General features: G+C 61.0%; 1 protein-coding gene across 1 annotated transcript in view; it reads right to left on the bottom strand.

Annotated features, from left to right (window-relative positions):
* Positions 1–14,519, bottom strand: part of LOC311164661 (potassium-transporting ATPase alpha chain 1-like) — a gene marked incomplete at its 3' end in the record, with an annotated part of 42,849 nt that overhangs the window by 1,945 nt on the left and 26,385 nt on the right. The window contains exons 19-27 of the mRNA XM_084224192.1: positions 13,843–14,023; positions 12,550–12,719; positions 10,176–10,312; positions 7,309–7,459; positions 6,017–6,185; positions 3,777–3,931; positions 2,921–3,044; positions 1,235–1,380; positions 348–481 (exon numbers count right to left, since the gene is read on the bottom strand). Coding sequence (XP_084080318.1) covers positions 348–481; positions 1,235–1,380; positions 2,921–3,044; positions 3,777–3,931; positions 6,017–6,185; positions 7,309–7,459; positions 10,176–10,312; positions 12,550–12,719; positions 13,843–14,023 — 1,367 coding nt within the window. The remainder of the gene's footprint in view (positions 1–347; positions 482–1,234; positions 1,381–2,920; positions 3,045–3,776; positions 3,932–6,016; positions 6,186–7,308; positions 7,460–10,175; positions 10,313–12,549; positions 12,720–13,842; positions 14,024–14,519) is intronic.

The raw sequence follows: 14,519 nt of genomic DNA, 5'->3' as shown, positions 1-14,519 counted from the left end.
CAGGTGCGCCCAGGTGTATCTCAGGTGCCCCTAGGTGCCCCCAGCTATGCCCTGGTGCACCCAGGTGTGCCCAGGTGTGCCCCCAGGTGCCCCCAGGTGTGCCCTGGTGCACCCAGGTGTGCCCAGGTGTGCCCCCAGGTGCCCCCAGGTGTGCCCAGGTGCGCCCAGGTGTGCCCAGGTGTATCTCAGATGCCCCCAGGTGTGCCCAGGTGCCCCCAGCTGTTCCCAGGTGTATCTCAGCTGCCCCCAGCTGTGCCCAGGTGTGCCCAGGTGTATCTCAGCTGTGCCCAGGTGTATCTCAGATGCCCCAGGTGTGCCCAGGTGTGCCCAGGTGTGCCCAGGTGTACCGGAAGAGGCCCTGCTGGAAGAGCGACAGGCGCCGCGTCTTGCGGATCAGCACGTCGGCGATCTGGCACATCTCGATGCTGATGAAGAACACGGTGTAGCAGGTGTACTGCTGGTACCTGCGCTGCCAGAACGTCTGCGGGACACAGGTGAGCTCAGGTGAGCTCAGGTGTGCTCAGGTGAGCCCAGGTGAGCCCCAATTCCCCATTTCTCCTGTTTTTTTCCCTGATTTCCCCACAAATTTTCACATTTTTCCCCATTTTCTCACCCCCAGGTGTACCCAGGTGTGTTTCTAGCCCTCCCAGGTGTGCCCAGGTGTGCCCAGGTGTGCTCAGGTGAGCCCAAATTCCCCATTTCCCCCCTTTTTTCCCTTGATTTCCCCACAAATTTTCACATTTTTCCCCATTTTTCCACCCCCAGGTGTGCCCAGGTGTGCTCAGGTGTGCCACAGGTGAGCTCAGGTGTGCTCAGGTGAGCTCAGGTGAGCCCCAATTCCCCCTTTCCCCCCTTTTTCCCCGTGATTTCCCCACAAATTTTTGCATTTTTCCCCATTTTCCCTCCCCCAGGTGAGCCCAGGTGTGCCCAGGTGAGCACAGTTAAGACTCAGGTGTGCCCCAGGTGTGCCCAGGTGTGTTTCTAACCCTCCCAGGTGTGCCCAGGTGTGCCCAGGTGAGCCCAGGTGAGAACAGGTAAGACTCAGGTGAGCCCAGGTGTGTTTCTAACCCTCCCAGGTGTGCCCAGGTGTGCCCAGGTGTGCCCAGGTAATCCCAAACCCCCCAAAATCCCCATTTCCCACCCAAATTTCACCCGGTTTTTTCCATTTCTCCCCTCCCAGGTGTGCCCAGGTGCGCCCAGGTGCGCCCAGGTGTGCCCAGGTGCGCTGACCCACCCACTGCTGGCCGTAGCTGTCCTCCAGCTCCTGCTCGTGCACGTCCTCCCAGCGGGGGCGGAGCCCCAGGACCAGGATCGGCCACCAGCCCTCCTGGGCCATGGCCACGAAGTAATCGGTGAAACCAGCGAAGGACTGGATCGCACCTGGACAGGTGAGAGGGGACAGGTGAGGTCATGGACAGGTGAGGGATCACACATGGACAGGTGAGGGACAGGTGAGCAGCACCACCAGCCCTCCTGGGCCATGGCCACGAAGTAATCGGTGAACCCCGCGAAGGACTGGATCGCACCTGGACAGGTGAGGGGGACAGGTGAGGGACAGGTGAGAGCATGGACAGGTGAGGGACAGGTGAGGGCATGGACAGGTGAGCAGCACCACCAGCCCTCCTGGGCCATGGCCACGAAGTAATCGGTGAACCCGGCAAAGGACTGGATCGCACCTGGACAGGTGAGGGACAGGTGAGGGACAGGTGAGGGACAGGTGAGGGCATGGACAGGTGAGGGACAGGTGAGCAGCACCACCAGCCCTCCTGGGCCATGGCCACGAAGTAATCGGTGAAACCGGCAAAGGACTGGATCGCACCTGGACAGGTGAGAGGGACAGGTGAGAGCATGGACAGGTGAGGGATCACACATGGACAGGTGAGGGACAGGTGAGATCATGGACAGGTGAGGGACAGGTGAGAGCATGGACAGGTGAGAGGCACAGGTGAGGGACAGGTGAGCAGCACCACCAGCCCTCCTGGGCCATGGCCACGAAGTAATCGGTGAAACCGGCAAAGGACTGGATCGCACCTGGACAGGTGAGGGGGACAGGTGAGATCATGGACAGGTGAGGGACAGGTGAGGGACAGGTGAGGGACAGGTGAGGGACAGGTGAGCAGCACCACCAGCCCTCCTGGGCCATGGCCACGAAGTAATCGGTGAAACCAGCGAAGGACTGGATCGCACCTGGACAGGTGAGGGGGACAGGTGAGGGCATGGACAGGTGAGGGACAGGTGAGGGATCACACATGGACAGGTGAGGGGGACAGGTGAGGGACAGGTGAGGGACAGGTGAGATCATGGACAGGTGAGGGACAGGTGAGGTCACACCTGGGCACATGAGAGAGGGACAGGCGAGGTCATGGACAGGTGAGGGGGGACAGGTGTGGGAAGGACTGGATTGCACCTGGCAGACAGGTGAGGGGCAGGTGAAGGTCAGGTGAGGCCTCAGGTGTTCAAGCCCCCAGGTAACCCCAAATCCAGGTGTGCTCACACACAGGTGACCCCAAATCCAGGTGTTTGAGTGCACAGGTGACCCCAAATCCAGGTGTGCTCACACACAGGTAACCCCAAATCCAGGTGTGCTCACACACAGGTAACCCCAAATCCAGGTGTGCTCACACACAGGTAACCCCAAATCCAGGTGTGTGAGCCCCCACGTGACCCCAAATCCAGGTGTGTGATCCCACAGGTAACCCCAGACCAGGTGTTTCAGCCCCCAGGTGACCCCGCCCAGGTGAGCACACCTGGCCCCGCCCCCTCACCTATCTGGAAGTAGGAGTAGGCCGCCAGGGGCTCGTTGACCAACCCCAAATCCAGGTGTTTGAGCACACAGGTAACCCCAAACTCAGGTGTGTGAGCCCCCAGGTGACCCCAGCCCCAGGTGACCCCGCCCAGGTGCGCAGCCAGGTGTGCTCACCTATCTGGAAGTAGGAGTAGGCCGCCAGGGGCTCGTTGACCAATCGGTCGCGCCGGGGGTTCCGCGGCCGCAGGTGCATGATGTCGCTCTCGGCGCGCTCGTAGGCCAGCGACACCGAGGGGAACTGCGCAGGTGAGCACAGGCGAGCACAGGTGAGGGGCGGCCACAGGTGAGGCGCCGCGCCCCGGCCACGCCCACCACCCCCAAACCCGACACACCTGGATAGAACACCTGGGATGGTCTGAAATTGGGGTCTGGGGGGGGCTTAGGTGAGCACAGGTGAGCTCAGGTGAGCACAGGTGAGGCTCAAGTGAGGCTCAGGTGAGCTCAGGTGTGCCCAGGTGAGGCTCAAGTGAGGCTCAGGTGAGCTCAGGTGAGCCCAGGTGTGCCCAGGTGTGTTTCTAGCCTGCCCAGGTGTGCCCAGGTGTGCCCAGGTGAGCACAGATAAGGCTCAGGTAAGACTCAGGTGTGCCCAGGTGTGCCCAGGTGTGTTTCTAACCCTCCCAGCTGTGCCCAGGTGTGCCCAGGTGTGTTTCTAGCCCTCCCAGGTGTGCCCAGGTGTGCCCAGGTGAGCGCAGATAAGGCTCAGGTAAGACTCAGGTGAGCCCAGGTGTGCCCAGGTGTGTTTCTAGCCCTCCCAGGTGTGCCCAGGTGTGCCCAGGTGTGCCCAGGTGAGCACAGATAAGGCTCAGGTAAGACTCAGGTGTGCCCAGGTGTGCCCAGGTAACCCCAAACCCCCCAAAATCCCCATTTCCCACCCAAATTTCACCCTTTTTTTTCCCTCCTCCCCTCCCAGGTGTGCCCAGGTGTGCCCAGGTGCCCCCAGGTGTGCCCAGGTGTGCCCAGGTGTGCTCACGATGTCGGTGCAGAGCTCGATGAAGAGGATGGTGATGCAGCCCAGGGGGAGGGGCACGCTGGCCGTGATGTAGATCAGGTACGGCGTCAGTTCCGGAATGTTCTTGGTCAGGGTGTAGGCGATCGACTTCTTCAGGTTGTCGAAGATCAGCCGGCCTGGGGGGCGGGGCCGGCAGGTGAGCGCCCACAGGTGAGCAGGGACAGTCCAGGTGTGCAGGACAGGTGAGCAGGGACAGGTGTGTGACCATCCCCAGGTGAGCACATACAGGTGAGCAGGTGTGGGACAGCCCAGGTGAGAAGGACAGGTGAGCGCCCACAGGTGAGCAGGGACGGGTGTGGGACCATCCCCAGTTGAGCACTGACAGGTGAGCAGGTGTTGGACAGCCCAGGTGAGCAGGACAGGTGAGCACTGACAGGTGAGCAGGTGTGGGACAGCCCAGGTGAGCAGGGACAGGTGTGTGACCATCCCCAGGTGAGTGCAGACAGGTGAGCAGGTGTGGGACAGCCCAGGTGTGCAGGACAGGTGAGCAGGGACAGCCCAGGTGAGCCGGGACAGGTGACCACAGACAGGTGAGCAGGTGTGGGACAGCCCAGGTGAGTGGGACAGGTGTGTGACCATCGCCAGGTGAGCATGGACAGGTGAGCACAGACAGGTGAGCGGGGACAGGTGTGTGACCCTCCCCAGGTGAGCACAGACAGGTATGGGAACGGCTCAGGTGTGCAGGACAGGTGTGTGACCATCCCCAGGTGAGCATAGACAGGTGAGCAGGGACAGGTGAGCACGGACAGGTGAGCTGGTGTGGGACAGCCCAGGTGAGTGGGACAGGTGTGTGACCCTCCCCAGGTGAGCATGGACAGGTGTGCAAAGTGGGGACAGGTGTGCAAAGTTGTCATCCAGCAGGATTACCTGTCCCACACCTGTCCCATACCTGTCCCATACTTATCCCATACCTGTCCCAGGTGTGCCCAGGTGTGCCCAGGTGTGTCTCTCACCTTGCTCGACCCCAGTGACGATGGAGGCGAAGTTGTCGTCCAGCAGGATCACCTGTCCCATACCTGTCCCATACCTGTCCCAGCTATCTCAGGTGCGCCCAGGTGTATCTCAGGTGTGCCCAGGTGTGCTCACCTTGCTCGACCCCGGTGACAATGGAGGCGAAGTTGTCGCCCAGCAGGATCACCTGTCCCATACCTGTCCGACACCTGTCCCAGCTATCTCACCTGTCCCATACCTGTCCCACACCTGTCCCAGCTATCTCAGGTGTGCCCAGGTGTGCCCAGGTGTGTCTCACCTGTCTCAGGTGTCTCTCACCTTGCTCGACCCCGGTGACGATGGAGGCGAAGTTGTCGTCCAGCAGGATCACCTGTCCCATACCTGTCCCATACCTGTCCCAGCTATCTTACCTGTCCCATACCTGTCCCATACCTGTCCCATACCTGTCCCAGCTATCTCAGGTGTGCCCAGGTGTGCCCAGGTGTGCCCAGGTGTGTGTCTCACCTTGCTCCACCCCGGTGACGATGGAGGCGAAGTTGTCGTCCAGCAGGATCACCTGTCCCACACCTGTCCCATACCTGTCCCAGCTATCTCAGGTGTACCCAGGTGTATCTCAGGTGTGCCCAGGTGTATCCCAGGTGTGTCTCTCACCTTGCTCGACCCCGGTGACGATGGAGGCGAAGTTGTCGTCCAGCAGGATCACCTGTCCCATACCTGTCCCATACCTGTCCCATACCTGTCCCATACCTGTCCCAGCTATCTCAGGTGTACCCAGGTGTGTCTCACCTGTCTCAGGTGTGTCTCTCACCTTGCTCGACCCCGGTGACGATGGAGGCGAAGTTGTCGTCCAGCAGGATCACCTGTCCCATACCTGTCCCATACCTGTCCCAGGTGTATCTCAGGTGTACCCAGGTGTGTCTCAGGTGTGCCCAGGTGTGCCCAGGTGTGCTCACCTTGCTCGACCCCGGTGACGATGGAGGCGAAGTTGTCGTCCAGCAGGATCACCTGTCCCACACCTGTCCCATACCTGTCCCAGCTATCTTACCTGTCCCATACCTGTCCCAGGTGTGTCTCACCTGTCCAGGTGTGCCCAGGTGTGTGTCTCACCTTGCTCCACGCCGGTGACGATGGATGGCGAAGTTGTCGTCCAGCAGGATCACCTGTCCCATACCTGTCCCATACCTGTCCCACGTATCTCACCTGTCCCATACCTCTCCCAGGTGTGTCTCACCTGTCTCAGGTGTGCTCACCTTGCTCCACCCCGGTGACGATGGAGGCGAAGTTGTCGTCCAGCAGGATCATGTCGGCCGCGTTCTTGGCGGCGTCGGAGCCGGCGATGCCCATGGCCACCCCGATGTCGGCTTTCTTCAGGGCAGGTGAGTCGTTCACACCGTCACCTGTCACCGCCACGATGGCGCCCTGGGGACAATTGGGGACATCGAGGGGTTAAAGGGACATTTGGGGACATTTGGGGACATTTGGGGACGTTTGGGGACATTTGAGGACAGCGGGGCCACCCCGATGTCGGCTTTCTTCAGCGCAGGTGAGTCGTTCACGCCGTCACCTGTCACTGCCACGATGGCGCCCTGGGGACAGCAAAGGGTTAAAGGGACATTTGGGGACATTTGGGGACATTTGGGGACAAAAAAATGGGGGGAAATGGTGAAAAAAGGGGGAAAAATGGGGAAAAAAAAGGGGGGGAAATGGAAATAAAAGGGTAAAAATTGGGTTAAAAAAATGGGAAAAATTGGGTAAAAAATGGGGAAAAAATGAAAAAAAAAGGGTAAAAATTGGGTAAAAAATGGGGAAAAAAGGGGGGAAAACGGGGGAAAAAAAGGGGGAAAAATGGGGGAAAAGGGGGAAAAAATGGGGAAAAATGGGAGAAAAATGAAAAAAAAAGAAAGAAAAAAGGGTAAAAATTGGGTAAAAATTGGGAAAAAAAGGGGGAAAAACGGGGGAAAAAAGGGGAAAAATGGGGGAAAAAAGGGGAAAATGGGGGGGAAATGAAAAAAAAGGGTAAAAATTGGGTAAAAAATGAAAAAAAGGGGGGAAAATGGAAAAAAGGGGAAAAATGGAAAAAATTGGGGTAAAAAATGGGGGGAAATCGGGAAAAATATGGGGGGAAATGGGGTTTTGGGTACAGTGAGAAAAGTTTGGGGGAATTTGGGGAAAAATGGGGAAAATGGGAGAAAAATGGGAAAACCCCAAAAAAAAGGGTTAAAATAAGGGGAAAAATGGGGAAAAAATTGTGGGGAAAATTGGGGGGAAATGGGGAAAAAATGGGGAAAAATTGGGGGGAAATGGGGTTGGGGACATTGAGAAAAGTTTGGGGAATTTGGGGAAAAAATGGGGGAAAATGGGAAAAAAAAGGCCAAAAATTGGGGAAAAAACAAAAAAAAAAAGGGTGAAAATCGGCCAAAAAACGAGGAAAAATGGGGAAAAAAGGGGGGAAATTGGGGGTTGGGGACATTGGGGACATCGGGGACACCGGGGACATCGGGCCACCCGCCAGGTGTGCCCAGGTGTGCCCAGGTGTGCCCACCAGGCGCTGGCAGCTCTCCACGATGACCAACTTCTGCTGCGGCGACGTCCGGGCGAAAACCATCTCGGGGTGGGCGCGGAGCAGCTCCTCGAGCGCACCTGGCGGCAGCGCGGCCAGCTCGGAGCCCGTCACCACGCGGGCGCGCGCCTGGCTGCGGGGCAGACACACCTGAGTTACCTGGGATACACCTAGGACACGCCTGAGTTACCTGGGATACACCTGGGATACACCTGAGTTACCTGGGACACACCTGGGATACACCTGAGTTACCTGGGACACACCTGGGATACACCTGAGTTACCTGGGATACACCTGAGTTACCTGGGATAGACCTGGGACACACCTGAGTTACCTGGGACACGCCTGAGTTACCTGGGACACACCTGGGATACACCTGAGTTACCTGGGGCACACCTGGGATACACCTGAATTACCTGGGACACACCTGAGTTACCTGGGGCACACCTGGGATACACCTGAGTTACCTGGGATACACCTGGGATACACCTGAGTTACCTGGGACACACCTGGGGCACACCTGAGTTACCTGGGATACACCTGGGGCACACCTGAGTTACCTGGGGCACACCTGAGTTACCCGGGATACACCTGGGATACACCTGAGTTACCTGGGACACACCTGGCGGCAGCGCGGCCAGCTCGGAGCCCGTCACCACCCGGGCGCGCGCCTGGCTGCAGGTGAGACACACCTGAGTTACCTGGGATACACCTGAGTTACCTGGGATACACCTGGGACACACCTGAGTAACCTGGGATACACCTGGGATACACCTGAGTTACCTGGGATACACCTGGGACACACCTGAGTTACCTGGGATACACCTGGGACACACCTGAGTTACCTGGGATACACCTGAGTTACCTGGGGCACACCTGAGTTACCTGGGATACACCTGAGTTACCTGGGATACACCTGGGATACACCTGAGTTACCTGGGATACACTTGAGTTACCTGGGATACACCCAGGATACACCTGAGTTACCTGGGATACACCTGGGATACACCTGAGTTACCTGGGACACACCTGGGATACACCTGGGACACACCTGAGTTACCTGGGATACACCTGGGATACACCTGAGTTACCTGGGATACACCTGAGTTACCTGGGGCACACCTGAGTTACCTGGGATACACCTGGGACACACCTGAGTTACCTGGGATTGACCTGGGAGACACCTGAGTTACCTGGGATTGACCTGGGACACACCTGAGTTACCTGGGACACACCTGAGTTACCTGGGACACACCTGGGATACACCTGGGATACACCTGAGTTACCTGGAACACACCTGGGATACACCTGAGTTACCTGGAACACACCTGGGATGCACCTGAGTAACCTGGGACACATCTGGGGCACACCTGAGCCCCTGTCCCACACCTGTCCCACACCTGTCCCACACCTGAGTTACCTGTCCCACACCTGTCCCACACCTGTCCCACACCTGAGTTACCTGTCCCACACCTGAATTACCTGTCCCACACCTAGGCAGAGCCACACCTCCTCCCCCGGCCCAGCCCCCCGGCTCACCTGGGCAGTGACACACCTGAGTTACCTGTCCCACACCTGAGTTACCTGTCCCACACCTGTCTCACACCTGGGCAGTGACACACCTGAGTTACCTGTCCCACACCTGAGTTACCTGTCCTACACCTGTCTCACACCTGGGCAGTGACACACCTGAGTTACCTGTCCCACACCTGAGTTACCTGTCCTACACCTGTCTCACACCTGGGCAGTGACACACCTGAGTTACCTGTCCCACACCTGAGTTACCTGTCCCACACCTGTCTCACACCTGTCCCACACCTGTCCCACACCTGTCCCACACCTGGGCGGTGACACACCTGAACCCCTGTCCCACACCTGAGCCGCTGTCCCACACCTGAGTTACCTGTCCCACACCTGTCCCACACCTGGGCAGTGACACACCTGAGCCCCTGTCCCACACCTGAATTACCTGTCCCACACCTGTCCCACACCTGAGTTACCTGTCCCCCACCTGGGTGGTGCCACACCTGGGCAGTCCCACACCTGTCCCACACCTGGGCAGTGACACACCTGAGTTACCTGTCCCACACCTGTCCCACACCTGGGCAGTGACACACCTGAGCCCCTGTCCCACACCTGTCCCACACCTGGGCAGTGACACACCTGGGCGGTGACACACCTGAGTTACCTGTCCCACACCTGGGCAGTGACACACCTGGGCGGTGACACACCTGAGTTACCTGTCCCACACCTGTCCCACACCTGTCTCACACGTGGGTGGTGACACACCTGAGCCCCTGTCCCACACCTGAGCCCCTGTCCCACACCTGGGCAGTGCCACACCTCCCCCTGGCCCCGCCCACGGCTCACCTGGGCAGTGACACACCTGAGTTACCTGTCCCACACCTGTCTCACACCTGGGCAGTGACACACCTGAATTACCTGTCCCACACCTGTCCCACACCTGAGTCACCTGTCCCACACCTGAGTTACCTGTCCCACACCTGTCCCACACCTGTCCCACACCTGTCCCCCACCTGGGCAGTGCCACACCTCCCCCCGGCCCCGCCCCCGCCCCGGCCCCACCTGCGGCTCACCTGGGCAGTGACACACCTGAGCCCCTGTCCCACACCTGTCCCACACCTGTCCCACACCTGGGCAGTGACACACCTGAGTTACCTGTCCCACACCTGTCCCACACCTGGGCGGTGCCACACCTGTCCCCCACCTGGGCGGTGACACACCTGAGCCCCTGTCCCACACCTGTCCCACACCTGAGTCACCTGTCCTACACCTGTGCAGTGCCACACCCCCTCCCCCTGGCCCCGCCCGGCCCCGCCCGCGCTCACCTGGGCTGCACCTGCTCGAGGGGCAGGTGCAGGCGCGCGGCCACGTCCTCGGGGGTCTCGCTGCCCTCGGAGATGATGCCCACCTGCGCCGCGATGGCCTTGGCCGTCACCGGGTGGTCACCTGTCACCATGATCACCTGGGGAGGGGGGGGGACACACCTGGGTCACCTGGGGAACACACCTGGGTCACCTGAGGGACACACCTGGATCACCTGGGGGACACACCTGTCACCATGATCACCTGGGGAGGGACACCTGGGTTACCTGGGGGGCACCTGAGGGACACACCTGGGAACCTCACCTGGGCTGGGGGACACACCTGTCACCATGATCACCTGGGGACACACACCTGGGTCACCTGGGGGGTCACCTGGGCTGGGGGACACACCTGTCACCATGATCACCTGGGGACACACCTGAGGGACACACCTGGCTCACCTAGGGGGTCACCTGTCACCATGATCACCTGGGGGGGGGACACACACCTGGGTCACCTGGGGGACACCTGAGGGGTCACCTGAGGGACACACCTGGGTCACCTGGGGGGAACCTGAGGGGTCACCTGGGGAGGGGGACACACACCTGGGTCACCTGGGGGACACCTGGGCTGGGGGCACCTGAGGGACACACCTGGGGGGTCACCTGGGCTGGGGGCACCTGTCACCATGATCACCTGGGGACACACACCTGGGTCACCTGGGGGGCACCTGAGGGACACACCTGGCTCACCTAGGGGGTCACCTGTCACCATGATCACCTGGGGAGGGGACACACACCTGGCTCACCTGAGGGCTCACCTGGATGGTGGCACCAATGTCCCCAATCTCTCCAATCCCCCCAACACCCCCGCTGTCCCGAGGTGTCCCCAGCCATCCCCAGGTGTCCCCAGGTGTGTCCCCAGGTGTCCCCAGGTGTCCTTACCCGTATCCCCACCGTCCCACACTGTCCCAGGTGTGTCCCCACTGTCCCCAGCCATCCCCCCTGTCCCCCCAGGTGTGTCCCCAGGTGTCCCAGGTGTGTCTGTGCCTGGATCCCCGCCGTCCGGCACTGTCCCCACACTGTCCCCAGCTGTGTCCCCCCGCTGTCCCAAATGTCCCCAGGTGTGTCCGAGGTGTCCTCACCCGTATCCCCACTGTCCCCCCAGGTGTCCCCAGCTGTCCCCAGGTGTGTCCCCCCATGTGTCCCAGGTGTCCCAGGTGTGTCCCCAATGTCCCCAGGTGTGTCCCCAGGTGTGTCCTCACCCGGATCCCCGCCGTCCGGCACTGTCCCCAATGTCCCCACTGTCCCCAATTTTCCCCCACTGTCCCCAGGTGTGTCCCCAATGTCCCCCCAGGTGTCCAATGTCCCCCCAGGTGTGTCCCCAGGTGTGTCCCCAGGTGTCCCAGGTGTCCCCAGGTGTCTGTACCCATATCCCCCCTGTCCCCAGGTGTGTCCCCACTGTCCCCAGGTGTGTCCCCAGGTGTCCCAGGTGTGTCCTCACCCGGATCCCTGCCGTCCGGCACTGTCCCCAATGTCCCCAGCCATCCCCAGGTGTGTCCCCAGGTGTCCCCAGGTGTCCCCAGGTGTCTGTACCCATATCCCCCCTGTCCCCAGGTGTGTCCCCACTGTCCCCAGGTGTCCCCAGGTGTCCCAGGTGTGTCCTCACCCGGATCCCCGCCGTCCTGCACTGTCCCACACTGTCCCCAATGTACCCCCAGCTGTCCCCACTGTCCCCAGGTGTCCCCAGGTGTGCTCACCCGGATCCCCGCCGTCCGGCACTGTCCCACACTGTCCCCAATGTACCCCCAGCTGTCCCCAATGTCCCCAGGTGTGTCCCCAGGTGTCCCAGGTGTGTCCCAGGTGTCCCCAGGTGTGCTCACCCGGATCCCCGCCGTCCGGCACTGTCCCCACACTGTCCCCAATGTCCCCAATGTCCCCCCAGGTGTGTCCCCCCATGTGTCCCAGGTGTCCCCAATGTCCCCCCAGCCATCCCCAGGTGTCCCCAGGTGTCCCAGGTGTGCTCACCCGGATCCCCGCCGTCCGGCACTGTCCCCAATGTCCCCAGCCATCCCCAGGTGTCCCAGGTGTGTCCCCAGGTGTGCTCACCCGGATCCCCGCCGTCCGGCACTGTCCCCAATGTCCCCCCAGCCGTCCCCAATGTCCCCAGGTGTCCCCAGGTGTCCCCAGGTGTCCTCACCCGGATCCCCGCCGTCCGGCACTGTCCCACACTGTCCCCAGTGTACCCCCAGCTGTCCCCACTGTCCCCAGGTGTCCCCCCAGGTGTCCCAGGTGTGTCCTCACCCGGATCCCCGCCGTCTGGCACTGTCCCCAATGTCCCCCCACTGTCCCCAGGTGTCCCCCCAGGTGTCCCAGGTGTGTCCCCAGGTGTGCTCACCCGGATCCCCGCCGTCCGGCACTTGCGCACGGCCTGGGGCACGGTGGCCCTGGGGGGGTCGATGAGGGACACGAGTCCCGCGAAGCAGAGCCCGGAGGCCACCTCGGCCAGCGCGTCCGGGGGCGTCCCCTTGGGGACAGTGCCAGCGGGGAGCCACCGCGCACAGAAACCTGTGGGGACATTGGGGACATTGGGGACATCATTGGGGACATTGGGGACAGAGCCAGGACAGCCCGGAGGCCACCTCGGCCAGCGCGTCCGGGGGTGTCCCCTTGGGGACAGTGCCAGCGGGGAGCCAGCGGGCACAGAACCCTGTGGGGACATCGATGGGGACATTGGGGACATTGGGGACATCATTGGGGACATCGATGGGGACATTGGGGACAGTGCCAGCGGGGAGCCACCGCGCACAGAAACCTGTGGGGACATTGGGGACATTGGGGACATTGGGGACAGTGCCAGCGGGGAGCCAGCGGGCACAGAACCCTGTGGGGACATCGATGGGGACATCATTGGGGACATTGGGGACATTGGGGACATTGGGGACAGTGCCAGCGGGGAGCCACCGCGCACAGAACCCTGTGGGGACATTGGGGACATTGGGGACATCAATGGGGACATTGGGGGGATTGGGGACATCAATGGGGACATTGGGGACATCATTGGGGACATCAATGGGGACATTGGGGACATCGATGGGGACATTGGGGACATTGGGGACATTGGGGACATTGGGGACAGTGCCAGCGGGGAGCCACCACGCACAGAACCCTGTGGGGACATTGGGGACATCAATGGGGACATTGGGGACATTGGGGACAATGGGGACATTGGGGACATCATTGGGGACAGTGCCAGCGGGGAGCCAGCGGGCACAGAACCCTGTGGGGACATTGATGGGGACATTGGGGACATTGGGGACATTGGGGACATCATTGGGGACATCATTGGGGACATTGGGGACATTGGGGACATTGGGGACATCATTGGGGACATGGGGGACATCAATAGGGACATCGATGGGGACATTGGGGACATCAATGGGGATATTGGGGACAGCATTGGGGACATTGGGGACACTGGGGACATTTTTGGGGACATTGGGGGCATTTGGGGTCATTTGGGTCCATTTGGGTCCATTTGGGGCCATTTTGGGTCCATTTTGTCCCATTTTGGGTCATTTTGGGCCATTTTGGTGACAAAGGACAACATGAAGGGACCGAGGTGTGGGGGGGGAGGGGTCCCCCACCCTTTCCCCTCCCCCTCCCCACCCCCAGCCCCTCCCCCACTCACCGAGCACCCTCTCGCCCCGCCCCCCCAGGTCCAGACACGCCCCCTCCAGGCTCCGCCTCCACTCGGGGTCCAGTGGCCGCTCCTCCCCCCCCAGCAGCGCCCCCGAGCAGCGCTCGAGGACCCGCTCGGGGGCGCCCTTGAGCACCAGGAGCTGCTGGGAGCCCGCCTCGTGCACCGACACCTGTGGGACAGGTGAGACAGACAGGTGAGACAGGTGAGATACACCTGGGACAGGTGAGGTACACCTGAGATACACCTGGGACAGGTGAGGCACAGCCCCGCGCTCCAGGACCCGCTCGGGGGCGCCCTTGAGCACCAGGAGCTGCTGGGAGCCCGCCTCGTGCACCGACACCTGTGGGACAGGTGAGACAGACAGGTGAGATACACCTGGGACAGGTGAGATACACCTGGGATACACCTGGGACAGGTGAGATACACCTGAGATACACCTGAGATACACCTGGGACAGGTGAGATACACCTGAGATACACCTGGGACAGGTGAGGCACAGCCCCGCGCTCCAGGACCCGCTCGGGGGCGCCCTTGAGCACCAGGAGCTGCTGGGCACCTGCCTCGTGCACCGACACCTGCACAGGTGAGAGAGACAGGTGAGATACACCTGGGACAGGTGAGATACACCTGGGATAGACTTGGGGCATACCTGTCTCACCCGTCCC

This window comes from Fringilla coelebs, assembly GCF_963513975.1.
Source record: "Fringilla coelebs genome assembly, chromosome: 34".
In the NCBI taxonomy this organism is placed as follows: domain Eukaryota; kingdom Metazoa; phylum Chordata; class Aves; order Passeriformes; family Fringillidae; genus Fringilla; species Fringilla coelebs.
This window is presented reverse-complemented; position numbering and strand designations above follow the sequence as displayed.